At 54.6% G+C, this 26,370-nt stretch overlaps 11 protein-coding genes across 11 annotated transcripts; 6 read left to right on the top strand and 5 right to left on the bottom strand.

Moving 5' to 3' along the window:
• Positions 1-414: 414 nt before the first annotated feature.
• BO95DRAFT_354221 (uncharacterized protein) lies at positions 415-1,701 on the bottom strand (the record flags this gene model as incomplete). Its single annotated transcript, XM_025582206.1, has 2 exons — positions 415-925; positions 989-1,701. The coding sequence occupies 2 exons, from the start codon at positions 1,699-1,701 to the stop codon at positions 415-417; spliced, it is 1,224 nt and encodes a 407-aa protein (XP_025446064.1).
• A 692-nt stretch (positions 1,702-2,393) lies between these two features.
• On the bottom strand, positions 2,394-3,696 carry BO95DRAFT_439190 (glycoside hydrolase). Its single transcript, XM_025585677.1, has 2 exons — positions 2,646-3,696; positions 2,394-2,582 (listed from the first exon to the last, which is right to left on the bottom strand). The coding sequence occupies exons 1-2, from the start codon at positions 3,343-3,345 to the stop codon at positions 2,419-2,421; spliced, it is 864 nt and encodes a 287-aa protein (XP_025446063.1). The 5' UTR covers positions 3,346-3,696; the 3' UTR covers positions 2,394-2,418.
• Positions 3,697-3,894: 198 nt separating this feature from the next.
• Positions 3,895-5,606, bottom strand: BO95DRAFT_511359 (alpha/beta hydrolase family protein). Its single transcript, XM_025591429.1, has 3 exons — positions 5,213-5,606; positions 4,908-5,126; positions 3,895-4,861 (listed from the first exon to the last, which is right to left on the bottom strand). The coding sequence occupies exons 1-3, from the start codon at positions 5,552-5,554 to the stop codon at positions 4,127-4,129; spliced, it is 1,296 nt and encodes a 431-aa protein (XP_025446062.1). The 5' UTR covers positions 5,555-5,606; the 3' UTR covers positions 3,895-4,126.
• Positions 5,607-9,213: 3,607 nt separating this feature from the next.
• BO95DRAFT_470872 (sugar porter family MFS transporter) lies at positions 9,214-11,525 on the top strand. Its single transcript, XM_025589543.1, has 3 exons — positions 9,214-10,558; positions 10,611-10,881; positions 10,940-11,525. Exons 1-3 carry the CDS (start codon positions 9,575-9,577, stop codon positions 11,332-11,334), a joined length of 1,650 nt encoding a protein of 549 aa, XP_025446061.1. The 5' UTR covers positions 9,214-9,574; the 3' UTR covers positions 11,335-11,525.
• Positions 11,526-11,939: 414 nt separating this feature from the next.
• BO95DRAFT_439183 (oxidoreductase) lies at positions 11,940-13,305 on the top strand. The gene is made up of 3 exons (XM_025585676.1): positions 11,940-12,648; positions 12,754-13,100; positions 13,159-13,305. The coding sequence occupies exons 1-3, from the start codon at positions 12,186-12,188 to the stop codon at positions 13,204-13,206; spliced, it is 858 nt and encodes a 285-aa protein (XP_025446060.1). The 5' UTR covers positions 11,940-12,185; the 3' UTR covers positions 13,207-13,305.
• A 352-nt stretch (positions 13,306-13,657) lies between these two features.
• On the top strand, positions 13,658-15,502 carry BO95DRAFT_470870 (FAD/NAD(P)-binding domain-containing protein). The gene is made up of 9 exons (XM_025589542.1): positions 13,658-13,954; positions 14,028-14,071; positions 14,122-14,327; positions 14,379-14,648; positions 14,716-14,848; positions 14,900-14,917; positions 14,973-15,109; positions 15,173-15,301; positions 15,351-15,502. Exons 1-9 carry the CDS (start codon positions 13,695-13,697, stop codon positions 15,462-15,464), a joined length of 1,311 nt encoding a protein of 436 aa, XP_025446059.1. The 5' UTR covers positions 13,658-13,694; the 3' UTR covers positions 15,465-15,502.
• A 947-nt stretch (positions 15,503-16,449) lies between these two features.
• BO95DRAFT_328857 (uncharacterized protein) lies at positions 16,450-16,647 on the top strand (the record flags this gene model as incomplete). Its single annotated transcript, XM_025581889.1, has 1 exon — positions 16,450-16,647. A coding segment is annotated over one exon (198 nt), but the record flags the coding sequence as incomplete, so codon positions are not given.
• Positions 16,648-17,513: 866 nt separating this feature from the next.
• BO95DRAFT_428325 (uncharacterized protein) lies at positions 17,514-18,050 on the top strand (the record flags this gene model as incomplete). Its single annotated transcript, XM_025584840.1, has 2 exons — positions 17,514-17,708; positions 17,775-18,050. The coding sequence occupies 2 exons, from the start codon at positions 17,514-17,516 to the stop codon at positions 18,048-18,050; spliced, it is 471 nt and encodes a 156-aa protein (XP_025446057.1).
• A 662-nt stretch (positions 18,051-18,712) lies between these two features.
• BO95DRAFT_428324 (uncharacterized protein) lies at positions 18,713-19,111 on the top strand (the record flags this gene model as incomplete). The annotated part of the gene is made up of 1 exon (XM_025584839.1): positions 18,713-19,111. The coding sequence occupies one exon, from the start codon at positions 18,713-18,715 to the stop codon at positions 19,109-19,111; it is 399 nt and encodes a 132-aa protein (XP_025446056.1).
• Positions 19,112-19,437: 326 nt separating this feature from the next.
• Positions 19,438-21,203, bottom strand: BO95DRAFT_439180 (uncharacterized protein). The gene has a single exon (XM_025585675.1). It carries the CDS (start codon positions 21,192-21,194, stop codon positions 19,875-19,877), a length of 1,320 nt encoding a protein of 439 aa, XP_025446055.1. The 5' UTR covers positions 21,195-21,203; the 3' UTR covers positions 19,438-19,874.
• Positions 21,204-21,754: 551 nt separating this feature from the next.
• BO95DRAFT_405758 (uncharacterized protein) lies at positions 21,755-23,455 on the bottom strand (the record flags this gene model as incomplete). The annotated part of the gene is made up of 8 exons (XM_025584017.1): positions 21,755-22,053; positions 22,119-22,186; positions 22,258-22,643; positions 22,704-22,771; positions 22,832-22,868; positions 22,927-23,111; positions 23,168-23,288; positions 23,360-23,455. The coding sequence occupies 8 exons, from the start codon at positions 23,453-23,455 to the stop codon at positions 21,755-21,757; spliced, it is 1,260 nt and encodes a 419-aa protein (XP_025446054.1).
• Between the last annotated feature and the right edge of the window lie 2,915 nt (positions 23,456-26,370).

Below are 26,370 nucleotides of genomic sequence, written 5' to 3'. Positions count from 1 at the left end.
CCCCTCCAGGATCCAGGTACCCCTGATCCAGTGGCTGGCCTTTTAAAAAGCCACTTGACCGGTCCGACGACCGGGCCGGGTAAGATATCTGGCATTCTGGAAAGTCTTGACTCGAGAACGCTCACGAGATCCAACGTTAAGCGAGATGCCATACTTCTTGGCGAGCTCGCTTGGAGTCAAACAACGGCAAGTCGCGAACCTCGGTTAGATCAGATCAGTTGAGAGTCTGAGAAACTCGGCCAATGCACAGTGGATGATGGTAGGCGGTCGCTCAGAAAAACCAAGAACCACAACAAGCAAATATCAATTCATCAATGGTCATTAGTCTTAAATTGTATCACTGCTCCAAACGACGCACAAACCAAAAGTACCAAATAGGGTATCGTCGACAAAAGGCAATCATGCTCGTTATGGTTAAGAATCTCTCCCCCACCCACCAATGTGATCCCAAGACACCATAACCACGCGACGTTGGCTCCCTTCCGTCCCCAGCTGGCGTAGAAGATCCATCTCGTTTGCAGTCAGCATCTTCCCATTCCTCCGTCGCTCCCACGCCGCCTGCGTGACGATGGGCGCCAGCTCCTTCGCGATGGCCGCCTCGTCCCGATGACACGCATAGACCGTCTGCGACCCCCGGACGCGGGAGAAGTACCAGACCGCGCGAACGACGTCGTAGCGATGCTCGAGGAACCAAATGACCGGCCAGGTGATGATCCAAAGCTGCAGGATGATGCAGAACCAGTAGGCGAAGGAGTTGTTGCGCAGCTCGTTGATCCAGTGCGGCGAGTAGATCGTCAGCTTCTTATTGGCGAGGGTGATGGAGATATCAATATTGCCGTGATAGTTGAGGTTGCGGAGGTGGGAGATAAGGAGGGAGCGGAGGGTGGCGACGTCGAAGCCGACAATGCTCCTCGTGAAGCGAAACCTTAACACTCATATTAGTACGAGGCTCAACCACCCTATTGGGGGGGGGAGGAGGGAAACATACGACTTGACCGGCCCGGGGTCCAGACAGAACCGGTCACACCAGCCCATCAACCCAGGTTCCTCGCCTTCTTCGCCAACCAGACCCACAATCTCCCCCTCCGACGCATCCTCCACATGACCTCCGCCAGATCGACGGGTGTGACCGGCCCAGGTCGCCGACCGGGAGCGACCGCCGCGATACGCCTCCTGCCCGTCCCCATCGCGCACCACACTGCACACCCGCCAGCCGTCGCGATCCTCTTCCTCGTTTGGAGCCGCGTCGACCTCGTCCTCGTAATCGGGCACCGCGTCGTAGTCGCGGACCATGTACTTGTAGAGATCGATCTTGAAGTCAAAGTCGACGACCGTCTCGTTCCGCGTGCTCTTGTTGTTGTTGTTGTTGTTGGTGTTGTTGTTGTCGGTGGTATCGTGGGAGTCCTCGCGGGTCTCGGTGTGGGAGCCGCGGACGGTCAGGTACGGTCGCGGAGGGGTCCGGGCTTGGCGCACGATCAACGCGTGGAGGGCGGACGGGTCTTCGCTGAGGATGGGGTCCAGCATGACGCTGCGGTTGTCCCCGGCATCGGAGGTGGTTTGAGTGGAGCTGGGTCTGGCGATAGGAGGAGGGGGAGCAGGGTTGGTTGGAGAAATCGTCGAAGGTTGCGGTGGTTGAAGGGTGACTGGACCAGCGGCGATGGTTTCTTCGTACGACGGGGGTGGAGCGGTCGGGTGGCCCATTTTCTGGGAGAGTAGGCACAGACGAGAGATTAACTGGGTATTGCGGAGGGTATAGGTATAGATAGCATATTAAGTGTGGTTGTTGCAGAGAGGACACATAATCCAGAGTTATGTTATACAGAAAGTGATGGGTTGTAGCCTTGGGGAAACGAGGCGGAGCTGTTGTGGCGGTTCGGCCTTGGCACTTCCCGCCCTATAAATAAACTACGATACCCCAAGGCACCTCCAGGCACCTCCAGGCACCTCCAGGCACCCACAAAAAGATGATGCCCCGAAACAGCAAACGCGATAATCATTGACCACCATTTTATTTGTTCTCTCCACCGCAATCATTTGCTAACCCTATACTAAGGCTACTTGTTCCTTCCACCACGCCAACAGTCTACTTCGATTGCGCATTGATGGCCGCCACATGATCCGTCACCAGGCACGTGAAGTCGCTGGTGTTGTAGTAGAAGGTGTTCCCATCGTTCGGGGACTGGCCCCAGCTGAATGTGGTGCCATACTGCCAGTACAAATCGCCGGAGATGCCCGTCGCGTTGCCGGCCGTCTGCTGCCAGGGGCTCTCGACGGCGCAGTGGTTGGAGGTCACTCCGTACTCTTCCAGCAGGCACGGCTTGCCCACCGCCTTGCAGGCGGCCGCGTGGGCCGTGATCCAGCCGTTGCCCCAGTCGTAGGAGGTGCCCCCTTGCCAACAATGTTAGTTCCATTGACTTCTTATACGTCATACGGAAACCTTGGGAAGAACATACAGCTATCGGGGTACAGATGCAGAGTACCGAAGTCGATGGTCGAGATGCCCAGGTTCTTGGTGAAGTTCAATCCCTCGCCGTAGGTGTAGGGGTAGCTGCCGTCGGAGTCGACATCGAGACCGAAGCCCTCTGTGTCAATGAAGATTGTTTAGCTTCTGATGGAGAGAAGTGGTCTGATCCGGGTCAACCTACCATCGCCAATCGTGACCAGGTGCTTGGAGTCCAGCGACTTGATATACTTGGACGTGTCCGAGATCCAGTTGTACAGGACCGAGGTATCGCAGCCCTGGCAGCGGGGCTCGTTGGCCAGCTCCCAGGCGAAGATGGCGGCGGAGCTGCTGTACCGCGAGACGACCGCCTTGATGTAGTTCTTGTAGGCGGCCTGGATGGCGGTGTTGGTGTAGAAGTCCGTCTGGGCGGCGGCGCCGTACGCCGTGACGTAGGCCTGCATGCCGCCGTAGTCGGTCCACTCGTTGACGAAGTTGATGATCAGCTTGACGCCGTACTTCTCGGCCGAGGTCACCACGTAGTCGAGGCGCTGGAGCCCGTCCGCGCCCGTGTTGATGGTCGAGGTGCCGTTCGCGTGCAGCTGGTACCACACCGTCCCGTCGGTGGGCTTGGTGTTGACGTCGTTGAACCCCCAGACCCGCAGGATCTTGAGGTCGGATGCCGCCAGCTGGCTCATGACGAGGTCCACGTCGTCGTTGTTGGTCAGGAACCCGATCCAGTACGAGTTGGTCCCGGCAAAGTAGCCCGTCTTGCCGTCAATCGTGAAGTGCAGCCCCGAGGTGCTGGGGAAGGCGGTGGTGGCCGCGTTGTGGTTCGGCGTCCGGGGAAGAGCCGTCGCCAGCGCCAGGCTGGCGAGGCTGAGGAGCATGTGGGAAAGCTTCATCTTGGTTCTGTGGTGGTGTCGAGTCGCCTGGCTCTGAATCTCATGCTTCCTGCGCCAACCTGCCTCTTCTTATAGAACCCTGATCCGGGATCTTTGCAATCGGACCATCCTCCGTTTCTAAAATGAGAAGCTCCTTGAGGATTGAGGGGAGTCTGTTTCGTATAGGGAAGGAAATCCACTGTATATCCGCTTATAGAACGGAGAGACGGTGATCGTCAGGGCCGTTAATCAATTCGGCTCTGCTGGCGTTTTGTCCGTGCTGATTTGGGAATGGCGGATCGGCTGGTGTTTCAGATGACGTGAGTGGTGGAGGGTCTGTTCCACTTCGGCCGCGACAAGTCATCGCTTGATTTAGCCACATTCTAGCTGACCGTGGGCATGCAGTTCTGCATGGGTTCTGGGGTAAACGATTGAGTTGTTTAGTGGTTGCGGGGTTGAGGGGCAGAGTCATCTGCCTGGACGGTCGGGCCGTATGCCGTGCAGGAAATGCTTTCTACATAGTACTCTCACAGCAAGATCACACCATAACGAAGTACAACAATCATATGCCTCAAGGGGTAGCAGTGGGTCTTCCACGTCAAACTTGAAACCGATCTTGGCAGGGTGGACATTTGCTCCAGACGCTACCCGCGTTTGCGCAGCGACAGACCTATACAAGAGCAAGACTTAAGACATGGCCTAGTAGCCGCTTCGAATATGAAGTTGTATCGTTTCAGTCTGGATCAAGGCTGGTGCCTATTCATGAAAGCAGCCAAGAACATCAACTCGGTATTCATTCACATCAGAGACTAGTGTCTTCACTTGACTCCGCCTCAGTCACCAAATGAGCCCTGTCAAAGGATGCACGCTGGACGACACTACACCTGTCACTAGTCGACTTCCGCTCGAAGCGATCCCGAATGAACCCCAGCCACTCAGGAGAACTCGCCGTCAAGACACCGGTATGGTCCATGTCCGCATAGACGCTCATGTGAACCTCATTGCCCGATAGACAACTCGCGTTGAAGGAGCGGGCGGTGATCTGCGGTAGGACAACGGTGTCATTCAAACCCTGAGCGATGAGCATCGGTGTATCCGATGTACCTCCATTGGCAGGGGCCATTGCGTTCTGCCACGCTTGAATAGGGACATTGTTCACGAGTGCGCTCGTGTTTCTAATCATTTCTGACGGTCTCAGACCGTACCCTAGCGACATGATGCTATAGTAGCATGCCTGCGCGAGCTCAGCGATGTCGACGCGCTGGAGGAAGGTGTCGGAGAAGAAGGAGAGGTCGATCCTGGGGATGACGCGCTTAAGCGCGAGGGACAGCCAAAGGGCTTCGTAGGTGATATCATAGCTCGCATACTTGCTGGCTGTCAGAACGGTTCCAGCCGTGAGCACTGTCATATCGTAGATCCTGCTGACGGGTGCTAGAGCCACGGTGCCCAGGTATTCTCCCGCGCCGTGGGTTTTGACCAGTTCACTCTCCGACAGCTTCCACACGGCCCCGCCTCCCTGGCTGTGACCCACGCTCATCTATTCTGAGGTGAAAGTGTAGGGTAGAAGCCTTGCGCGCGACGACCATGGCGTAGTAAAGGTCACTGGCGTGGGCAGGGAGCGAGAGGTACTTATGGAGGGTGGCATTATTTCCGAGACCCGCGTAGTCCGGCGCGACGACTGCGTACCCGTTCTCAAGCAGGAGGCTCCAGCTGTGGTAGTCGTAGAGGTCGGCGGTGGTGGTGGGGGGAGGACAACCAGCGAAGACACCAATGGTGGCGTGGGCATAGGCGACGACGGGAAACTTCGCATCGGGTCGGAACGAAGTATATGGCATCCCGATGAATCCGGTGGCGGGGACGAGGCTGCCATTCAGGTCCCGTGTAGTACATAGTGGAAGCGGTAGGCGGTCATTCCGGTGATCACGTTGGGTGTGTCCGTTTCGATGGCTTCAAAATTCAGCAGATCACCTGCAGCAGAACCAGTAAAGTTGCTTGCGGTGCTGTAGAATCCGGAATCGAAGCTCGTACCGAACATCTTAACATCGGCGGCCAATCCGGCTTGGAAGCAAGTCTGACACGTTGCATCACATCCAAGCTGAGTCATTGTGGTTGTCGACACATTGAGGTTTGCAGTAGATCTTCTGGCCAGAGAGCTGCAAGCAAGGCTGATGAAAATGGTGGTAGGTAGCATTGGAAAAGACAGGCTACTTGCGGAGTAAAACAAAGTCATTGCCGATACATGAACGTAAAAAGTCAGAGAGACTAGAAGACTTCACTCGTAAACTGCACGCAACATGGAAGAGATCTCTATCTCCCCTTGGAGTCTGAGAAGTATACACTATACAGAAATCTAAGCTTATTTACCCCGGAACGCGCGGGCAGCGACCCGCTAGCGCTAGGCTGTATTTAGGCATGATGCTGCGAGGGTGGGTCTGTCTGGCGCTGTACTCACATGAGACTCCCAGTAGACAAAATCAATTTCAAGTGATTTTATCTGGACGCTCTATGTATAGTTTGTGATGCTTCGTGGAGAAGAGCGGCCTCAACTGGTCCATCTCAAATAACCGACTATCATGTGTGATATCCATGTCTTGTGTGTCGTTAGATCAAGACCAGGAGTTGCAGTTCCATCCTACTAGTAATGTTGCGTCGTTGCACCAGTGCCGGTGAAGGACTCGGCCAGCGGAGAAATATATACTTGAACCATTTATCGGGCGCCGGTCTGCAGGGCGACCAGCATGTCTCAACAAATATCTATAAGTCACGAAGATTGCAATGGAGAGTTCAATCATACAAGACAACGTATGCGTAGTGTGCTTGAGTTCAATGGGTACATATGACATTTGGCTATCCGACAATCATGCGGTCGGACGATTCGAGGTGCAACCTACGTTCAACGCCGCTCGTATCTATCATATAGGCCCGACTCGAGAACTGCGAAAAACACGGGAAGAAATTCGAAGCGCCTGCCAGCTCACTGACAAGCACACACATGTAGGCCTTATATCGAAGTTCTCAAGGACGAGTATGGTGTGCACGTGACACCTGAGAATCTTTGCAAGATTCGAATACGCCATGTAGTAGGCCTTCCACCAGTAAGATGAAAGAGATCACCTGGCCAGTGACCTCGGGAAAATCCCCTTTTTTTTCGAGCTGGAAGTAGGGTGCACCGAAGATAACGGCCTCGAACCTTCGATCTAGTTCTCAGTCCAAACTGCCAGATTTCCACGTGCTTCTGTCAAAAAGCCAGTGGATTCGGGAGACATCCGAAGCAAGTGTATCAAGGTAATAGGTGACGCACGGAGGAGAATCACATGGTCCCCCAGTGTGGCTTGAGAGAAACCCGCAATCCCATCAAGAATCATGTCACTGTGTCAGAAATCAAGGTTTCGTGCCCATCCAAGCAAATTAACTCCCTAGATTCACATGGGCTGTGCGGGCTCTGCCGAAGTGTCGTCACTACCAAAGAACTCGGAGATAGTTCACTCTTTCGGTAGTGTCTCCGACCAACACTATCGGTAATTGTGATTGCCAGATGATCGGGAGACCGTTGCTTTTGACAGATCGGGCCTCAAGAGAAAAAATCTCGTCGTGCTGGGCCTGCGTTCGGCAAGTTCATAGCGTTGGCGCCGTGGGTTGAGACCGGGCGCCCTTCGGATCTCGGAAAAAGATTACTGAGGCGTTGAGCGGACTGGCGCGATGTGGGGAATGACTTTTCCCGGGGCTGCCATTCGGGTGCTATGGTGTCCCGTAGTTCGCATGGGGTAAGGAGTACAGTGCGGAGGGCTAATGAACAATCGGCGAATAGGATCGATGGTTTACAAAAGATTTTTATGAAGTTGAGTGACTCTCCAGACCGGATGATATCCTATGGCAATCCCGTAGCAGGCCGTTATGGTACGATCGTACGGCCGAGTTATCTCAAACCTTGTATACCTTTGGCTTGAGGCTAAGCAAGATGCCTGCTTCCGGCCGTGCCATTTCCAGCCTTTGACCTGGTGGCAATGGCTTCAACTTCAATGGTTTGGTTCTTACAGCAATTGTCCGATCCATGATCTCGAACCCATCGCTACCGGCAGTCGGCGGTCTGATCGGGAGTCCAGCTTCCAGAAGCCGAACAAGAATTTGATTGAATTTCGATCAGATTTGATCCGAGACACCTGTCTAGGAAAGTTCCACGGCAACTGGTGAGTAAGCGGTCTAATACGTCATCCGGAATTCCAGGCTAAGCGAGCGAGCACGTGAGCGCGCAGCAGCCCTTGCCCTACTTGAGGATGACAATTTACCCGGCTGAAGGGGGTTTCTGCAAGAGGGACTCGGGACTCAGGGGATTGCCTCTGGATGATCAGTGGAACCGGCAAACAATAGTCAGGAACCATCTTCAACTTCTATCCCACAGGGGGAAGCGATGGGGGATCCTTAACGTGGTACAAGATTATCTGCTACTTTTTCAATTACACAGTACGTAGAGGTAGACGGAGACGGAGACGAATAGACCATGTGGACAGTGCATGGGAATAGCGTCATAACTCAATGGGCGGCCTGAGCAAGCCATTGTCGTCATTGTGCGCGAAAGGATCAGAACCCTGGCCAGAGGAGTTTAGGCGAGGTTCGCACCAAGGCAGCCACGAAGCTTGGTGGAGGATTCCAGAGCCAACCGGTCGAGTCCATTGACGCCACCAATCAGTTTCGGCTCGGTCGGGATGGCAGTCAGCTGGACGCTGGCAGCAGTTCTCGCAGTGATGGCGATTCTCGTCATGCCGACCATCGGGGCCGAAACGCTTCTCTCGGTCGGCTTAGCGAGCATGTCAGTACCAGAAGTCGGTTGGTCATTGTAGACGAGGGCCAATTGGTTGAAGGGGCGTGAAAGCAATTGACGCTGTCGGGAATAGCTTCGTGTACCTAGTAGATACAACAGCTGCAGTAAAATATCAAATTCCCCATGTTTTGTGCGTGAATTCTCCGCTGGTTTGCAGGTGGTCATAACTGACGTTTTAACCTCCGCATTTCCCCTCTTTTTCCCCTCCTTTTAGCACTGTGCAGGAAGTGGAAGTGCCTGGGATAATGGGATTGAAGACTCACCGGTCAACGGATATGGTATCGCACTCCCCTCAATTTCTCCAGGCCCTCCAGGCCCTCCAGACTCGATGGTCACTCCAGGATATCCGACCCTTTCCGGGCCACGCGCGGTCATTTGCTTGCCGAACTCTGGAGTTGTGGGTGAGTGCCCCGAAGAGGCATAGTGGTAGTGGGGCATCTCCACATTGGGCAAGAATGCCTTTTTGTTCACGGCTCATCCATCGCCAGGCTTTCCCCGTCTGGAGCGCCGCTGATGCCCGTCTCAACCTGCCGATTCCTTGTTCTTCGTTCTTCTCTTCTTCTCTGCTGTCTTGGCTGATGCACGAGTCTCGCACACCCCTGTCGGTCACCATCAGCTCACTGTAAACCAAACCTGTCTTTCCCCGGATATCGAAAATGGCACCAGACTAATCCATTTCTGTACGACAGCAGCATCTCTTTCTTCCCTCGTGGAAACCAGAATCCAGAAACCGATGTCATCGATCTGGGGAATCCATGGATGGCTTCTTGACACACGCCTCCCGTGCCATGCAGGCGGGTGGCGTCGAACCCCTTCCAATCTCTAGTAGTCTAATAGAGAATAATTTACCCCCCCCGTGTGCCGATGCCGTCAGCCAACGAGATCCGTCACCTGCTCTTCTAACTGTCCCGAAAGAGGCCCGTGGAACCCGATAGTACTGCAACTCCCCCTGGTACTCCGGTCGTTCCCCAGTATTCCGTCACTTCTGACTGGCCTGTCGGTTTCGGCCGGCCTTCTACGGTATACCTAGGGCCATTTGAGAAAGTCGTCAGCCCTGGTCTCATTCTCCTCCCCCCCCCCCCCCCCGGCAGCTGCTGATGTCGGCTCCCCACATGTCGGCTCTCTGCCCAGGCGTGGATCTGTTTTCCCCCGATGGAAAATTTCCCCTCCCTCTTTCGTACAGAGCAAAGGCATAAAAGGCTGCTCATTCCCCCCCGGAGAATGAGATCTTTCTGAATCAGGCATCTGCATCCTTCTTCCTTACTCCCAAACAAATCATTTATCTCCTAAAAGGGTGATTAAGTTCAACCCTTCTCTACCTTCACGGGTTCGACATCTCCCTATCGTCCGCTCCTTTGGGCTCGGTCTCACTGATCATTACTCTCTTGGACAAAATCAAAACAATCCCCGCAGTCTTCACCCGTCTCCACCATGGGTGTTGAATCCTCTGCCAGCCATGGAGAGCACATCACTCCTGCTGTCGCTCCCCAGCAACAATCCAGCCAAGAAACGCTTGGCTACGACAAACCGATGGAGATGGGCGTGGACACCCCTGTTCCTCGTGTCACGCTGCGCTCCTTCGTCCTGACCATGTTCGTCTCCATGGGAGGTCTTCTTTTCGGTTATGATACCGGTCAGATCGCCGGTTTCGAGCAGGAGGATGATTACCTCCGCCGGTACGGTATGCAGAAGGCGGATGGCACCTGGTATCTCAGCAATGTCCGCTCCGGTCTGCTGACCAGTCTGTTGTCTATCGGTACCTTGATCGGTGCCCTGGTTGCTGCCCCTATCGCCAACCGTATTGGTCGCAAGTGGTCGATCACCGTCTGGTGTGTCATCCTTATCATCGGTCTCATCGTGCAGATCACGGCTCCCTCGGGCAACTGGGTCCAGATGGTCATGGGCCGTTGGACCACTGGTCTGGGTGTCGGAGGTTGCTCCCTCCTGGTGCCCATGTACCAGGGTGAGAGTGCGCCCCGCCACATCCGTGGTGCCATGATCAGTTGTTACCAGCTGTTTGTCACTCTGGGTATCTTCCTGGCCTACCTGATCAACCTGGGAACGCATAACCTCGAGGGCACCGCTCAGTGGCGCATTACCCTGGGTATCACCTTCGTGTTTGCTCTCGCCCTCGGTGCTGGTATGGTCTTCTTCCCCGAATCTCCTCGCTTTGCCTACCGTCACGGCCGTATCGATGAGGCTCGTAACACCATGTCCAAGCTCTATGGTGTTCCTGAGAACCACCGTGTCATTATCAACGAACTGGATGAGATCCGGGCTCAGCTCGAGGCCGAGAACGTCAGCCAGAAGTGGCACGAGTTCATCACTGCCCCCCGCATGTTCTACCGTATCGTCCTGGGTATGGCTCTGCAGGCGCTCCAGCAGCTGACCGGTGCCAACTACTTCTTCTACTATGTAAGCTCATCTTGATCTTTCTCATATGGACCGTCTTGCTAACATTGAACAGGGTACTACTATCTTCAAGGGGGCTGGTATCTCCGACAGCTTCATCACCCAGGTGATTCTCGGCGCCGTCAACTTCGGAACCACCTTTGGTGGCTTGTACATTGTTGAGAACTTCGGTCGCCGCAAGTCTTTGATGGTGGGTGCTGGATTCATGTTCGTGTGCTTCATGATCTTCGCTTCCATTGGCCACTTCATGCTTGATGTGCAAACCCCCGAGAACACCCCCGATGTTGGCAAGGGTATGATTGTTGTGACTTGTTTCTTCATTGCTGGTAAGTCCCGGATGACCTTTCTTTGGCGACGTTGTCATCATGCTAATTATTCTCCCAGCGTACGCTATGACCTGGGGACCCATGGTCTGGGCCATCGTTGCCGAGCTCTACCCCGGCAAGTACCGTGCCCAGGGTATGGCGCTGGCCACCGCCTCCAACTGGCTCTGGAACTTCCTGATCGGTTTCTTCACTCCCTTCATCACCGGTGCCATCGACTTCGCCTACGGCTACGTCTTCGCGGGCTGTCTGCTGGTCGCTGTCTTCGTGATCTACTTCTTTGTCATCGAGGGCAAGGGCCGCACCCTGGAGGAGCTGGACTGGATGTACGTCAACAAGGTCAAGCCCTGGAAGAGCAGCAGCTTCGAGATGCCGACTCTCCACTCGGCCGAGTACTTCCAGGAGGAGGAGCGTCACCGCAAGGAGTCCCGCTCCTACCACGCGGAGAATGCTTAAGAAGTTGGCAGCGTGGGAAACCGACGAAAAGTTATACCCCAGGGGATTGGAGTTTGATTGGATGTGTTCATGATGTTTTTTTTACATACAGTTCATATGTGGTGGTGTGCATTTGCTCGCATGATATACCAGGCTTGGCCATGTACATTAGATTTGCATAGTTCATACACTTGCTGCATTTTTTCACAATCTTTGAAATGACTTTGGTATGTAGTGTCTCATGCCTAACTCATGCCTTGTGTAACTTGTTTCCAGCGAGAATTCATCGTGATTGCCTTGCCACTGGGGGAATGATGTCATATAGTGTAACAGACATTACATTACCGCCTACACCGCCACACTAACCACCGCCACCAATGGGTCTATGTTATCTTATCGAATACACTGGACAGACCCACAGGGTGCAAGCTACCAGTAGCCTTGATGAATACTACAGAATGCGTAGGTCCACAGTATCACTTCTATGACTCCATCCAGGCTGCAGACAGCAGCCATAGCTAACCGGCGCCATCGATCTCAGCCGTTCATGCAGCTGACAGTTTTAACAGACCTCACGTAAGTACTCAGTAGATGAGACTAACACTGTAACCTAATTCACGAAATAGCCAACCACCGCACCGCAATCCCTCCATCTAGCCCCTACAGACCCAACACTAGCGCCCCAACCCTTGCCGCCTCGTGTCAACCACCCGCGATCCTTACATCCATCCACCTCAACTCCGACCAACCCATCAGCATAAGCATATTAACCCAGCCATCTCCCAATCCCACCACATCAGAATTAAAATCCGCCTACCAAACCCACCCTCCGACCCTTATCTCCCAGTCCAACACCCCCCTCCCCCACCAAAATGACGCCCCCAACCCAAGACCAAGAAGAACCGCGCCCAACCGTCCTCATAACCGGCTGCAGCGCGCAAGGCATCGGCTCCGCGCTGGCCCAAACCTTCCACGCGCGGGGGTTCCACGTCTTCGCCACGGCGCGCTCCCTGCCCAAAATGGCCCACCTCGCCGACCTGCCCCACGTGACCCTCCTGGAGCTGGACGTGACCTGCGCCACGCAGATCGCGCGGGCGGTCGCCGCCGTGCGCGCCCACACGTCAGGAAGGCTGGATTACCTGGTCAACAACTCGGGCTTGCCGCTGGTGCGGCCCGCGCTGGAGACGTCGCTGGCCGAGGCGCAGGCGCTCTTCGACGTCAACTTCTGGGGCGCGGTGCGCGTGACGCAGGCGTTCAGCGAGATGGTGGTTGCCGCCAGGGGGTGTGTGGTCAATATCGCGAGTCTGGGGGGGAATATGCCTGTTGTTTGGAATGGTGAGTTTCTGACCCCGGGAGTTGGGGGCCGGGGGGGGGGTAAGGGATGGGGTTAGGTAACTATCGTGTGTGAGAGCTAATATGTTGGGATGTGTGGCTGGGCAGCGTTTTACGCCGCCTCCAAAGCCGCTCTGAAATCCTACGGTGAGACGCTCCGGTTGGAGCTGGCGCCGTTCGGGGTTCGGGTCGTCACGGTCATGTCCGGCGTGGTGCGCACGCAGATCTTTGATAAGCATCCAGACCTGCAGTTTCCGGGGTCGATGTATGAGCCGGCTACGGACGGGGTGCGCAGGATGGCGGCGGGGGAGTCGGTCCAGGATCCCATGGCGCCGGAGGAGTATGCGCGGAGGGTGGTGGAGGATTTGCTGGGTGGGAAGTCCGGGTTGGTGTGGCGCGGGAAGATGGCGTCCATTGGGTGGTTTTTGACGACGTGGATGCCGACTTGGATTTTGGTGAGTTTTTCTTTTGTCCTTTGGCCTTCTTTGGGGCGGGGGCAGGCTGACTGTTTAGGATCGGATGGGGACGGCGGGGATGGGGCTGGAGGAGTTGAAGAGATAAGTATTCGATGGATGTGGATAGTAGGTGGTATATTGCAGGTTCCTCTGGCTCAGACTCAGAAATGATTCTCACTGTTGCCGAGTTGTAAATTAGCTAGATGATATATGAACAGTCCACACTCAGCTACCGGGGGAAGTCCATGGTCTCGGGACATTAGCACTCGCAGGGAGGTAGACACAGGGCTATACGCGGCCTCCTCCACAGAACACCACTTGCAACCATAGCCAACCCACATAAAACCCAGCCAGATACCACTCCCCAGTCCTACAACACCGTATGATCAAGCAACAACAACCAGCCCACCCCTTGTAGCCCATCACATGCCCCCCAAACCCATCAACCCATCATCCGAGTGACAGCCCTCCAACGCTTGTCCCACCAAGCCTGATATAATAACCCGAAGAAGCCCCATCACTGGATTTCCCCCTGAAACCTTCTCTCCCCTCCCAAACCTTAACCTGAATCGAACACACCAACCGACAGCAACAATGCCCAGCCAGTCCCCGCCCAACCTACGGGTCGCCATCATCGGCGCCGGTCCCGCGGGCCTCGCCGCCGCGATTGAGGTCGCCAAGTTGTCGTTCGTGGAGGCTCGGATCTACGAACAGGCGCGGCAGCTCCGCGAGATGGGGGCGGGAATCAGCCTCCACCATAACACCTGGCGGATGCTAGATGCGCTGGGGGTGTATGAGAATTTGGACGAGAGGGATCTCTTTCGGCCCGCGGACGGGCATTTGGTGCAGCATCGGTGAGTTTTTATCGGGATGGACTTTGAGGGGTGCGGGGCTAGGTGAAAGTAATAGCTGATGCGTGGAGGGTAGGAATGGGAGGACGGGAGAGTTGTTGCTTTCCACTGGGCAGGAGGGTGAGTTCCATCCATTCTAGATAGATTGGGTTTGGGCTGAAGGTTGATAGAAACGCCCGCCCGGTACCACCAAGCAAGAACCCTGCGCACAGTGCTGCAGAAGGCGCTTCTGCGGAGTGTCGATCGGTCACGACTGAGATTGTCGAGTCGGTTGACCGAGATCGTCGAGATGTCTACCGGGGCACTGAGTCTGCGGTTTGAAGATGGCCGTGAGGATGAGGTGGACCTTCTGGTCGGCGCGGACGGGATTCGATCGGTGAGCACCCCCCTTTTTCCACGAATAGTCATCAACAAGGCTCATATGTAGACCGTCCGCCGATTCGCATACCCGGAATACCGGCTAAGGTACACGGGCACCACCGCCTACCGGGCCCTCGCCGACGCGAGCGACATCCTTAGCATCCCCGGCTTCCCTGATGCGAACACCTTCTGGCACGGTCCGCACAACCGGCTCTTCACGTGTAATCTCCGGAACAACGTGTACGAGATCGCGGCGCGGGTGCGGCTCACGGAGGATGCTGCGCCGGTTAGCTGGGGGCAGGATGCTTCGGTGGAGGACTTTGGCGAGCGGTTCAAGGTTGGTGAGACCGTGGCTTATGCGGTCATCGTTCATCTAGAGCTGATTTGGCCTGATTGGCGATCAGAACTTCTCCCCGATGCTCCAACGGGCGATAGCCAAGATCAGGGTGGTGAAGAAGTATGCGCTCTTCAATGGACCGCGGTTGCCCCGGGTGGTTTCGCATGGGTCGATCGCGTTGATCGGGGACGCGTCGCATCGTAGGTTAGTAGCACAACGTGGTGACTTGTACTGACAGTATGAATAATTAGCCTTAGCTGGTGAATTCGGTACGGGTTGAGCATTGGTTTTCCAGATCCGGTGGTGTGAAGCTGACCGTCACAGGAACAGGAGCTGGCTGCGCCTTTGAGGACGCCTACGTGCTCAGCCGTGCGATACGGTGGGCGCACGACCGCGGCCATCATCTAAGTGAAGGGCTGGACCTGTTTGATCAGGTCCGAACGCCGCATTATCATGCGATGGTGAGATGAATTAGCGCTGCAGACTACCCCTTACCTCTTACTTGATAACCTAACCGGGAATAGTACGATATCCTGAACGGGTTCGCTCGGTCGAGTGTGTCGCGCAAGAAGATCACCAGCTTCGACGACGCTACCAACCAGATTATGGAAGACGAATGGAGTGATGGGATCCGTTGGCTGTATCACTATCAGGTCCGTTTCGGGGTTGATGGTATGCACAACTACTGACCAGCATTTGCAGGTGGAAGACGTCTGGTATAGCGCCTGGAGGGCAGAAGATGCTCGCCGCAGTGTGCCTGATGGTGACGATCATGAAGAAAAAGCGAACGGGGCTGAAAGTACTTCTCATCTCTAAGCGAGTGGGCAGCCATATACTATATACTTACTGTAAACCATGAGGTGTAAAGAATGAATGCACTGTAACAGGACAGTATGCGATGTAAACATTATCTCCGAACCTTGGCAACTTATAGCCGAGCCAATTCCGATTGGGCGGTGTGGCATTCTGCCCACTCCCCCGCCCACTTCCATTCCATCCACAAAGGGAATCGCGGTGTTTTCTTTACCTACCGTTTTTCCACACCTCCCCAAATCCCATCCCTGGACTCCCATTTCCATCACAAACACCCCCTCTATTTGCACCCCCCCCCACACTCCCAACCTTAACTACGGTATACATCGTGACCCAAATGCAATCCTCCTCCCCCTTCGACTGCTTCGCCGTCGGCCCGCCCACCGACCCGAACGCGCCGCCACCCCCTCCACCCGACCCATCCATGCTGCAGCTGGCCCCACCCCTCGAGGGCTGGTACGTGACCTGGGAGGAAGCCTTCGGGAAATCCCAGGCCTTCGCCGAGTCCCACGGCTACCGGCTGGTGAAGAAGCGCTCCAGCAAGGGGGAGACCGGGGGAAACCAGCTCAAGGCGCTGTACCTGATCTGCGATCGGGGCATCTTCAAGCCCTCCGTCGCCAAAATCCGCAAGCGGCCCACCCGCAAACGCATCGGGTGCCCGTTCGATATGTCCATCCTGTGGAACTCGCGCCAGGGCCTGTACCAGGTGCGCGTGCGCAATCCGTTGCATAACCACGGGCCCCGCGAGAAGACGCCGCCGCCGCGGGAGCCGTCGCCCGGGTCGAATCTGCCGTTTTTGAGCGACAAGTTGCCGCCGCGATTGGGGGAGGAGGATGAGGGGGATGAGGGGGAGGGGGATCGGGAGGGAGGGGAGAATACGCCTTCGGCGGAGTCGGAGGCTCAGCAGCAGCAGCAGGCGAGCAAGCCGGCGGTGAAGAGGATCAAGATTCGCGGGCTGCGGGATGTCGCCGTCAAGGCTTATTGTGAGTGGCAGGAGTCGTATGTGCAGTCTCCTCTGCTCAAGGCGGAGTTTCGCAAGGCGCGCGACGTGGCGTTGGAGAATGGGCTGGATCTCGAGCAGATGCACTTGGACCAAGATTGGGAGTTTTTTGTCGAAAGTGGGGTCAAGAAGGGCATTGCGAGGCGGTTCATTGAGGATATTGGGGAATGGGCTAGGTTGTTTGAGGAGCTGTCGGGGAATTGAACATTCGACCGGTGTTAGGGGTGCTTAGCAGGGGGTCCAGCGTGTGATGGACATGCTTAGTGTACATATCGTATTAGGCTCATTGGCCAGAGTGCTTAATTTGAAGGTCTAATGGCAAAAGTTACTCGTTATAAACTATGGTTGGACAGCTTTTCATCTAGATTGCCAGAGGACTCGAGATCTGATTACGTCGCTTAGAGGGACGGTGTCAACCCACGCCGCGACCCAAGCATGTGAAGAACTTCCTTAGGGCCGAACAACCCGAGACAACAGTTCGAATATGCAACGATCGATAGAAGTGCTCTGTTGAGACATCTGATTGGACAGCTCGTAAGTTAGATTGGCCGCCGATCCTGAGATAAAGTGGGTGACGTTGATCTATGGGGGCTATTAGGGCGCAGTCGACATCTGCAGCGGCAAGCATCGGGGCCGGAATCCTGCCGGAAAAATCTTGTGCAAGGCTATCTAGCATTTGTCTCTAACAGACGGTAAGCTTGATGCTGCATGCTGCTGCGCAGCAGTCGAACGCGTCATGCTTCCCCGCAAAACCGCCCCCAGGCGGTTCAGCACTAAGCCACTAACCTCATTCGCTTATGCGGAACTATGTCGGTTTCATGGCAACATGGGTCATCAAGTATACACTCGTCAGTATGGAGACTGCAATGTTGACAGAAAGGAGTCACAGATGGTGGATTCAAAAGGTATAAAAGGGGGCTGTCATCTGTGGTTTCAGGTCATCATCATCATCATCATCATCGACGAAACACACTCAATACACCCCAACAAGCAAAGCAATCACTCCTTTGACTCACTCAAGTCTATCATTATCCATTCAATCAATCCACAAAATGAAGTTCTCCACCGCCCTGATTTCCGCCGCCGTCTCCCTCCTGACCGGGCCCCAGCTGGTCTCCGCGCTCTGGTCGTGCAGCGAGCTCTCCAAGCTGGGCGACACCGCCATCGATGGCACCGCCTACATCCACTACACCTCCATCCGCGACAGCAGCTACAAGGCCAATGGCGAGGGTGCTGCCGAGCCATGGGTACGATGACCCCTCCTCTTTGAACTAACGTGCCAGTCCAGGATGAACAGTGGCTAACCGCACCAGATCGCAATCTGCACCCCCAGCGACGACTCCTGGAGCCAGCAGGACTTCGGTCTCCCGTGCACCAACAGCGCGGGCGGCAGCCAGCCCTACACCTTCTCCTCCTCCGAGACCGGCCTCGGCGCCAGCCTCGTCGTCTACAGCGGCGAGGGCTGCGATGCGAGCGCCTCCGACCTGCAGGGCGGGTACATCTCCTTCGACGGGACGACCAAGGAGCTGAACTCGGACTGTGGCACGCGCAACAAGGGCGTTACCTGCCAGTTCTCTTACTCGGCTTAGAGTAGCCTCTTTGTTTAGATGCAGGGGGGTTTTCATCGTGGTTATTGGGAGAGGGGTAGTGATGGCGAGAGTCGTGGTCCAAGCTTGGTTATCTCTTTTGCTAGTCCTTTTTTGTGTTGAGTATTAGATGGAGGAAGTAGTTCATACTATAGGCTTGTAAGATGATTGGAATAATGCACTTGCTATTTGCCCCGAATATCACGCCTATCAAATCATATTAGTATGCCTGGTATGCACAGAAGAGATACGACGATAAAGTTGAAAAAGTCTCATACAGTGGGCAAACCCTCGAAACAAAGGTTCACCACCACCATTAGTGGTGATAATCGAAGCAGAGCGCATGGGCAGAAAAGAAAACGAAATCAAAACCTCGATCCAAGACAACGAGCAAGATAAGGTCATTGTTCTAACCACATCCGATCTTTATCACCGCTGCGCTCATAGCCGGAGAGTGCCATCTAGGATCCCCACACCCCATCATCCACATCCAATGACCGACCCTCCCCCCAAGGTTTATAAATTCAACCCCCCTTAACCCACCACATACCTCAACCCAACATACACCAAACCACAAGTGACCCAACAACCCACGTACAAACCCCATCAACAACACACAACCTCAGCAAACGCACATTGTACGGTACTCAGTGAAAAAAAGAAAAATGGTTTCCCGTCCACCACGGGTCCCGCCCGGCTACATCGCCATCTACAGGGCGGAGAAGGTCATCCTGCTGATGGTGCTGCACTTGAACTCGTCCGTCGCGTGCGACCCGGAGCGGCCGTTCGACTCCGCCGAGGCCCAGCGCGTGGTGGAGCGCGGCTTCATCGACACCTTCTGCGGGCGGGTGATCCGCTCGAACATCTCGGGCGATTTCGCCTCGCCCCGGAGCTACGATGAGGTCGTCGGCCGGGAGGGCGCGTTCGAGACCTGCGTCGAGCTCACCAAGGAGCTCATGTGCACCGTGCACCACGATCCTTCCGTCCTGCAGGGCAATGGGGAATCGCTGAGGGACCGACTCCTCCAAGGGTGGGGGTTCTGCGTGGATGCAAAGAAAGGGTGATTCTGTGCCTTGAGTTCCCCCGGTATGTAAATTGCTCTGCTACGTGGGTGTGTGCTTGATGTATACGTGTATAATCCGTACGCGGAACTTGGCTAGATTGATATTATAATGATCGATTACTTTTTTTTAAAAAAAAAAAAAAAAAAAAAAAAAGAATTATCTTGGTAAACTTCCTCAAGTTGTTGTTCTAGGTTTCTGTACTACATTTCTTGCCTCATTGGTGGTATCTTTTGACATATTCTTATGTAATTAACCAATTTCTTTTTCTGTTTCAACTTTGTAAATTCCGTTTACTAATATTTGTGCTGAGGTTTGACGGAATCTTTTGTGTTTTGATTACCCCGGACCTGACTTAGACAGTACACGCTGGGGGTCATTCAACAGCCTGGCTAATATGCTCTGCACTGTCAGGCGGGTTATCGGGATGGTCGCCTAGCAGAGAGTCCGCCTCCACGAACTGAATAGTCCACTCGAACATGTATCAGCGAACAAAATATGTACAAGCTCATGTGCATATATGACTGTAGAAAAGGAAAACTGTAGAAAGGCCAAAAATAGCATCGATAAATACATAAATGAAACAAGGATTGTACCTCACAATGCAATAAACAGGGCAAAATGCTTGGTGATGTTGAGGGTATCCAAATCCCGCTAGCGCTGGAAAAAAAACAACAATATTAAGAAATAACTCCACAAGAAATTGCGGATTACAATGATATTAACAAAAACTAGAGATGTACCGAAGAAATCATCATCTCCTCGCTCAAACCGCCTCCCAATCCATCGCATCGACCAAAAAGTCCCAGTCGTCGGGGTCACTCTCGCTCCCGCCGGCGGCCGCCGCGGCATCATCCTGGCCCGCCTCGCGCCCGAGCTCATCGACCCGCTGCTGGGCGATGTCCGCCGCCTCGACCAAGCCCTGCAGGATCTGGACGAAGATGGTATCGAAGTCGTAGCTCTCGAGCGGGGTCAGCGCGTCCTTCCAGGCCTTGTAGCCCGCGCGCCAGGTCTGGGGATCGCGCTCGCGCTCCTCGGGGTCCATGTCGGCGTACTTCCAGCGGTTGCGCAGCTCCTTGGCCTTCTGCAGGTGGGCGAAGCGCTCACCGGACCCCAGCACCTCGAAGTACGGGCTGTCGAGATCGCGGAGGGCCTCGAGGACGTTGGCGTGGTAGCGGTGGGTGGAACTGCCACCGCCATTCATCTCGTCCGCCCAGCTGATCTTGTTCGTGTTGGTGGAAGGGTGCGCCCGCGAGACGTGGATGTTCCACACCAGCATCAGGTACACCAGCGCCCGCTCCAGCAGCCCGTAGTACTCGTGGAAGTCGAGCTTGAACATCTGCTCCGCGTACAGCTGCTCCGCGGCCGGCTGGTCGCGGTTCGTCGCTTGCTTGAACCCGTCCACCAGGTGCCGCAGCTTCCACTCCAGCCGCCGTCGGATCTTCCGGTAGCGCGAGAGGGCCTCGACGGCGTCGGCGATGGACGGGGGGATCGGTCGCGTCTTCTTTTTCGTCGGCGACTGGGAGTCAGAGCGGAGGCTGTGCGCGGACGAGGAGGGTTCCGGGGTCGGCGGCTCCGGGTGCGTCGGGATCTTCTCCCATCCGTCGCCGAGCGAGGAGCTCACTCCGCCCACCACCCGCGGGAGTCTTGCGGCTCGTTGCTGCTGCTGCTGCTGCTCTTGGTGGTGCTGGGTTGGGCTCGTGCTCGTCGGCGCCGTGCCGTTGCTGGGGGCAGGGCGCGGGGACGGGGTCCAGATTTTGGGGTTCGTGTTGGGTGGTACAGATGACGTCCCGTTGGGAGTGCTGCTGGCTGAGGCGGTGATGGTAGTACCGTTGGTGGTGGTAGTGGTGGTTGCAGTGACGGCGGGCTGGGGTGGCCGGACCGTCTGCGGAGTAGACTTGGTTTTGTAAGACCTTTTTTGATGGCGATTCTGGGTCCCACCACGACCATGAGAATGCTGATGATGAGTGGTGGTGGTGGTGGGGGTGGTGGTGGTAGTGGTGGAGCTTACACTGGATGGCTCGTCGGAGCCTTGGGGAGCCCAGCGCGACTTGGCAAGTTCTTCACTCGTTTTTTGATCGGCCATGATGATAATAAGGCGTGATGAGGTAAGTTGAGATAAGTTCGCGTCAGTTTCACCAAACCAAATAATCTTATGGGGTTGCGGGAAAAGTGAAACGGGGCCTGGCCTGGCATGCGACGGCAACGCGGCTATTTATGCATCTGACTAAACTTATGCCGCTTTGTTGCTGCACCGCGGGAGTCTCCGCCCTCGAGCCTTTGTGCTTTGAACAATGAAATCTTTGTGAAGACAAAGTAGAGTTTGTGTGATGAGATATTATTGAAGTGATGAATTAAATCTGTAGGTGTACTTCATCATGGAAACACACTCATGACAATGGGTTCAACTCGATCTTCGACTCGATCTTCGACTCGATCTTTGTAGATAAGAATTGGTACATGAGAAAAAAAAATCTTTGAATGATTGACAGACCGACCCGGTGACAGATGCCTCCCCCCGGATGGAAGTGATGTATTCAATGCAAAGGGTATCAAACAAACCCGAGAACAAAGCAAAACCCCTTCATGACTCCATAACACCGTTCCTCATGGATGGTAAGTAAGTAAAAGTATCGGGGATTCCTTTCAGACCCGAGTGTATTTCCCGTCCATCTCCACCAGATGAACCTCGCTGTTGTCATCGCGCGGTCCTCGGGACACATAATCAACTGAAAAATTGACGGACTTGGAGATCTTGCTGTTGGGGTTGGTTTGGCCCTTGGACATGAAGGAAGGGCCGCGCGAGGCGTAGGTCCGTCGCGAGTTCTGGCTGTTCATCCCCGGGATGTGGTGGGCGGCCACCGCTCGGGCGGCGGGGAGACACGTCGTGAGGATGGCGATTTGCGACTCGATGACAGACCAGTGAATGAGCGGGAGGAGACCAGCTATGCGGAGTCAGTGTCACACTCTCTGCTACCGATGGTGAAGGAAGGTGAGATGATGGGCTTACCAGTTTGGTTCACGCCCCAGCGGTGGTTCCAGAAGACAACCAGCCGAATAATCGCAACAACTGTCAAACTAGAGAGCATTTCCCCATCAGTATATGTATATGGACATAGAGATTCTGAATGCCACATAATTCCACTCACATCAAACCCATCATGAACATCATTCCCACGGTAATCTTCTTGCCGGTCGGCAGCTGCAGTTTCGAAACCTCGTACACGGGCAGGATGACGATGATGACGTCGGCGACAATGTTCACAATACAGTGCACGAGAATGGCGTCAATGAAGTTGATGCAGGTTCCGCCGGCGTAGTTCGTGGCCCATCCATCCCAATCCAGGTGCACCGGGGTGCACCGGAGCAGGTCGACCAGCGCAAAAGTGATGCCGATCGAAGCGTTCACGCCGATCATGATATAGGCAAACGTACGGAAAACGCGCGACTGGAAAATGCGGAGAAGGAAGAGCAGGACGGAGATCTTGGCGAGCGAGATTTGCGTCTTGTAGACCATCGCCAGCGCCTCGAAGTGCTGTGTGGTGGGGAGATCCGTCAGTGTTACTCCGCGAGCGCACTAGTATACCTCACACACCTTATAGAAATTCGTGATGTCGTCGAACGGGACGTCCCAAATGTTCTGGCCAAAGCCGTAGTAGATCACTGATGCGGTGTCAATTTAGGAGATAGACAAACCGTCGAAACTCAGGGGAGGTCACTCACTCTTGTCGTACATGGCATATTCGACAACACCAAAGACCTGAAAGACGTTATCAGTGAGCCGCCAGCGCGAGATCCAGTACGCGACCGAGTCTTACAAATGAGAGCGCAATTGTAGTGTCGTCCGGCCCCCAGCCTCCCGCAAGACCCTGGAACTTGGCCCATAACCGGATGACGAAGAAGACGGTCGCAAGAACGAGCGGCGCAAGAACGGACGGGTCCACGAGGGAAGGACCGGCGCGAGGGCGAATATTACATTCTTGTTCGAAGAGGTGTCTGGCGTCTGCGAGGTATCAGCATGCGAGATGTCACGATGGCATGATAAGTCGAGGAACTCACGGAAATACTCCTTGGGAGTACATTCGCTTGAAGCGTAGGCGATCAGGCTGGACTCTTTGGTGCAAACACATGAGGTGTCGGTGATTGGGCAATCTGGGTAGGTTTGCTCCCAGTAAGACACCTGCCGAAGGGAGGAGAGATTAGTGTGAGAAAACACCAAGTCCAGGCGCAACTTGGAAAATGGGTACTAACGACACATTCTGAGAAGTCGGCGGTGGTATAGTTGGTTGCGAGGGCGGCGGTGGTAAGAGTTCCCAGCAGGAACAACAAACCGTGGTGAAGCTTCATGGTGACAGGCTTCTTTGTCAGGTGCAACGAGACAGCAGTAGTAGCACGTTGCGACAGCGGCAGTGATTCATTATTACAAGTGGATGAACTTCGGGGAAGAGACAGTCTTAACACCCCTTATTAAGACAGCCCTCGGTCCAAACCTTCTCTTCGAGTCCACACACACACACACACACACCACCTGAAACGTCAATCAACGGTTGAGCAAGCACCGAACCAAGCCTACATTTTCACGGGTGCATGAATCGTATCGTATACATGCCCACCTTAGTTGGGGCCCAGATCACTCTATTGCACATAGTCCTGAGTCCTGACTAAGAGAACCTTGATTAAAAAAAATGCTAATCAACTTGTAAACTGGTCAAAAAAAAAAAAGTCTGCCCTGCCATCGATTTAAGATTGAGTGTGGTGGGCTACCATCGATCTACTCGATAGTACTCCGTAGCAATGAGTATGTGCGCAGGGACCCGTGGGTGGGAGTGAAACGGAACACCCCCGCTAAGCCTCTTTGGTGCTTAACCTCCGTGGCGGCGATCGGCTTGTGTTGCCCGACAACTTACAAGACGCTGTGCTGAGTCCCGCACGCTGCGTGTCTGGCCCAATCCAAAGGATTTCCAATTACTTGGTCACCCCCCCCCCCCCCCACTCCACTAACAAGGTAGAATCATCGACCGGTGACCCAGAATAATTCTTTCTGTACATAAGGAAAAGACCAACCTGAACATCCTTCCTGAGTCCCCATTGTCGGCTGAAATGACTCTTTTTGACTGAGATACCTTCCCATGACGCCATCCGGTTGGGGTTTTGGCTGTTTTGGCTGTTTAATACTGTAGCCTACCACAACCTTGTGCCTGTACCCCGCAAGAAAAACAAAAAGGATCACCAAACCCTGGCTCGGTGGCTTGCTGCCACGCACGTGGCCTTCTAGAAATCTCAACCCGAGGATCGTCCTCCTCCTTTGCCGTCGCCCCCTCCCTCCCACATCGCTTGCTCCCACATCTCTTGTTCCCACATCTCCTACATCCACGCCTCGTGTGGTTGCCAAGTGGGACAGCCATGTTAAGCAGCTGCCGGACTGTTTGTTATAGATGAAGGATCCAGACTTCATTCCCGAGGTCCGAACTTGGAAGGCCACCGTTCGCCATTGCAACTACTTTGAAGGGTTTAGTGCCCCCCCCTTCATTAAGGTATCCGGGGCAATGTTGATCCGCGGAAGTAGATCTCCGAAAGGGAAAAGTCTCCGGCACCAGTGCCACCAAGACAATCCTTTCATAAGTAAATATACTGGACAGGGAATAGAGGTGCTGGCTGGCGGACGGTGTCTCCGATGATCAGCATCATATCTCCAAATGGTTATTGCAGAGGGGGAGGGGGAGGGGGAGGGGGAAGGGGAAGGTGATCTCGTTTAATATATGTACTATGAGTATCTCCAGGTTGACCTCCTGCCAGAACCAGTAGTCACCAGTGCGGCAACGGCAGCATTGACCGCGGTACCTCGTGTGAGATCGATCCCCTTCTGGAGCTGATCGGCCCAGAGCTAAATTTGGCCCTTCAGGTGCTCCTCAGCTGTCTGGTCTGCTCTGTGTATTTAATTAACCGATGCGCAGCACTTCCGCAGAGTCCGATTGAGCCCATCTTAGCCCAGCCCTGTTCGCCACCCCCCCCCCTACTGATTGATATGGAGGACTACTTCCATGCCTATTTTCAGCTCGATTGTGACGGGAAGGAAGGGCTTTATTACCCAGCCTCAGGCATTAATTTCCGGTCTGAGCCGCCGGCGGCTGGTGTTTGATTCAGCCTCGAGTCTATCGTGACTCCTCATGCTTTCTTCACCTCGCATTGTGTTCTTCTTCTCTGAGTCTTCCCAACAGTCCGCTGAACTCAGTGTACTCACAAAATCGGGTCGAGTCCTCCACGGACCAGAGCACATTTGCGTCCTAGTCGAAAGTATATCGCAGGGCTTAACTTCGTTGGTGCAGCGCCATATCCACGATCCGGCGTGCTCTCGACGCCAGACTACCTCTAGGCCAAAGCAGATCATACTTTGTGAGGCGCTGATGGTTTGGTGCCATTCGTATCAATCCGCCCAAATTTCCATTGCCCGGTGAAAGTCTTGGCGTGGGGGGAGGGTCAGGCAATCCCGCGCGATGCCGATCTGAATATCTGAAGTGATCAAATACGATCGATCCCCATAATCAGGGCAGCCGGGTACTCTATCCTTACTGCCTCGCTCCTTGAGACGGAAACACGATGCGACTCAAAAAGCGAACCGTATCCCTTGTGTCGGTTTGTAACCCTTGACCCGATGCACTGGTTGCATGAGGATTGCTTGCGCACGAGTAAACAATTTAACTTTACCATCCGGCTACATCCGGGTCCTGCCGCCAGCAAAATCTGAGCGAAGAACTCTAAAAATGTGCACACACACATCACACATGGGCTCTGCATGCCAGACCCTCGTCAAGCAGAAGAGACACATACCCACCTCAATCCATGGCTCTGGGACCGGGCAAAACGTGCTTTTTTTTTTGGACAAAGAACTATGGAGGTGCATGCAAGGAACAGGTAACGAGCTTAACAAAAGAGTTTCAATGCCCCAACTAAACCTACAAGCGAATCCTACTCCCAAAGTCCTTACATATGCAATCACTCACAGTCGAGCCCCTGATCTTCCAACCTCAAACAACACGGAAGCTCGCTACCAAACTCCTCTTCCTCAAACCAACCTCAAACACGAAATAGCCTGCCCGTCCGCCCACACAAGATGCACCTAGAGTCCTAGACTACAAAGTCAGAGTCGAAAACACCTTTCGTGCAGACTTCTTCGGTTCCCCAACTTTTGAGAACCAGGCTTTTCGGCTCTTCGAACAAAACCGGGTTCTACGCCCGAGCGCTAACAAACCTTATGCCCAGGC

The sequence above is a fragment of the Aspergillus brunneoviolaceus genome (genome assembly GCF_003184695.1).
Source record: "Aspergillus brunneoviolaceus CBS 621.78 unplaced genomic scaffold BO95scaffold_8, whole genome shotgun sequence".
NCBI lineage: Eukaryota > Fungi > Ascomycota > Eurotiomycetes > Eurotiales > Aspergillaceae > Aspergillus > Aspergillus brunneoviolaceus.
This window is presented reverse-complemented; position numbering and strand designations above follow the sequence as displayed.

Coding starts and splice junctions, on each gene's coding strand:
- BO95DRAFT_439190 (XM_025585677.1), bottom strand. CDS start 3,345: ATGAAGCTTTCCCACATGCTCCTCAGCCTCGCCAGCCTGGCGCTGGCG. Junction 2,583..2,645: donor CCTGGTCACGATTGGCGATG/GTAGGTTGACCC, acceptor TCATTGACACAG/AGGGCTTCGGTCTCGATGTC.
- BO95DRAFT_511359 (XM_025591429.1), bottom strand. CDS start 5,554: ATGACTTTGTTTTACTCCGCAAGTAGCCTGTCTTTTCCAATGCTACCT. Junction 5,127..5,212: donor CCGCCTACCGCTTCCACTAT/GTACTACACGGG, acceptor CCCGATGCGAAG/TTTCCCGTCGTCGCCTATGC. Junction 4,862..4,907: donor GTGACCTTTACTACGCCATG/GTCGTCGCGCGC, acceptor ACCTCAGAATAG/ATGAGCGTGGGTCACAGCCA.
- BO95DRAFT_470872 (XM_025589543.1), top strand. CDS start 9,575: ATGGGTGTTGAATCCTCTGCCAGCCATGGAGAGCACATCACTCCTGCT. Junction 10,559..10,610: donor CCAACTACTTCTTCTACTAT/GTAAGCTCATCT, acceptor AACATTGAACAG/GGTACTACTATCTTCAAGGG. Junction 10,882..10,939: donor GACTTGTTTCTTCATTGCTG/GTAAGTCCCGGA, acceptor TTATTCTCCCAG/CGTACGCTATGACCTGGGGA.
- BO95DRAFT_470870 (XM_025589542.1), top strand. CDS start 13,695: ATGCCCAGCCAGTCCCCGCCCAACCTACGGGTCGCCATCATCGGCGCC. Junction 14,072..14,121: donor GCTTTCCACTGGGCAGGAGG/GTGAGTTCCATC, acceptor GAAGGTTGATAG/AAACGCCCGCCCGGTACCAC. Junction 15,110..15,172: donor CGCCGCATTATCATGCGATG/GTGAGATGAATT, acceptor AACCGGGAATAG/TACGATATCCTGAACGGGTT.
- BO95DRAFT_439180 (XM_025585675.1), bottom strand. CDS start 21,194: ATGGCCGATCAAAAAACGAGTGAAGAACTTGCCAAGTCGCGCTGGGCT.
- BO95DRAFT_439183 (XM_025585676.1), top strand. CDS start 12,186: ATGACGCCCCCAACCCAAGACCAAGAAGAACCGCGCCCAACCGTCCTC. Junction 12,649..12,753: donor TATGCCTGTTGTTTGGAATG/GTGAGTTTCTGA, acceptor GTGGCTGGGCAG/CGTTTTACGCCGCCTCCAAA. Junction 13,101..13,158: donor GGATGCCGACTTGGATTTTG/GTGAGTTTTTCT, acceptor CTGACTGTTTAG/GATCGGATGGGGACGGCGGG.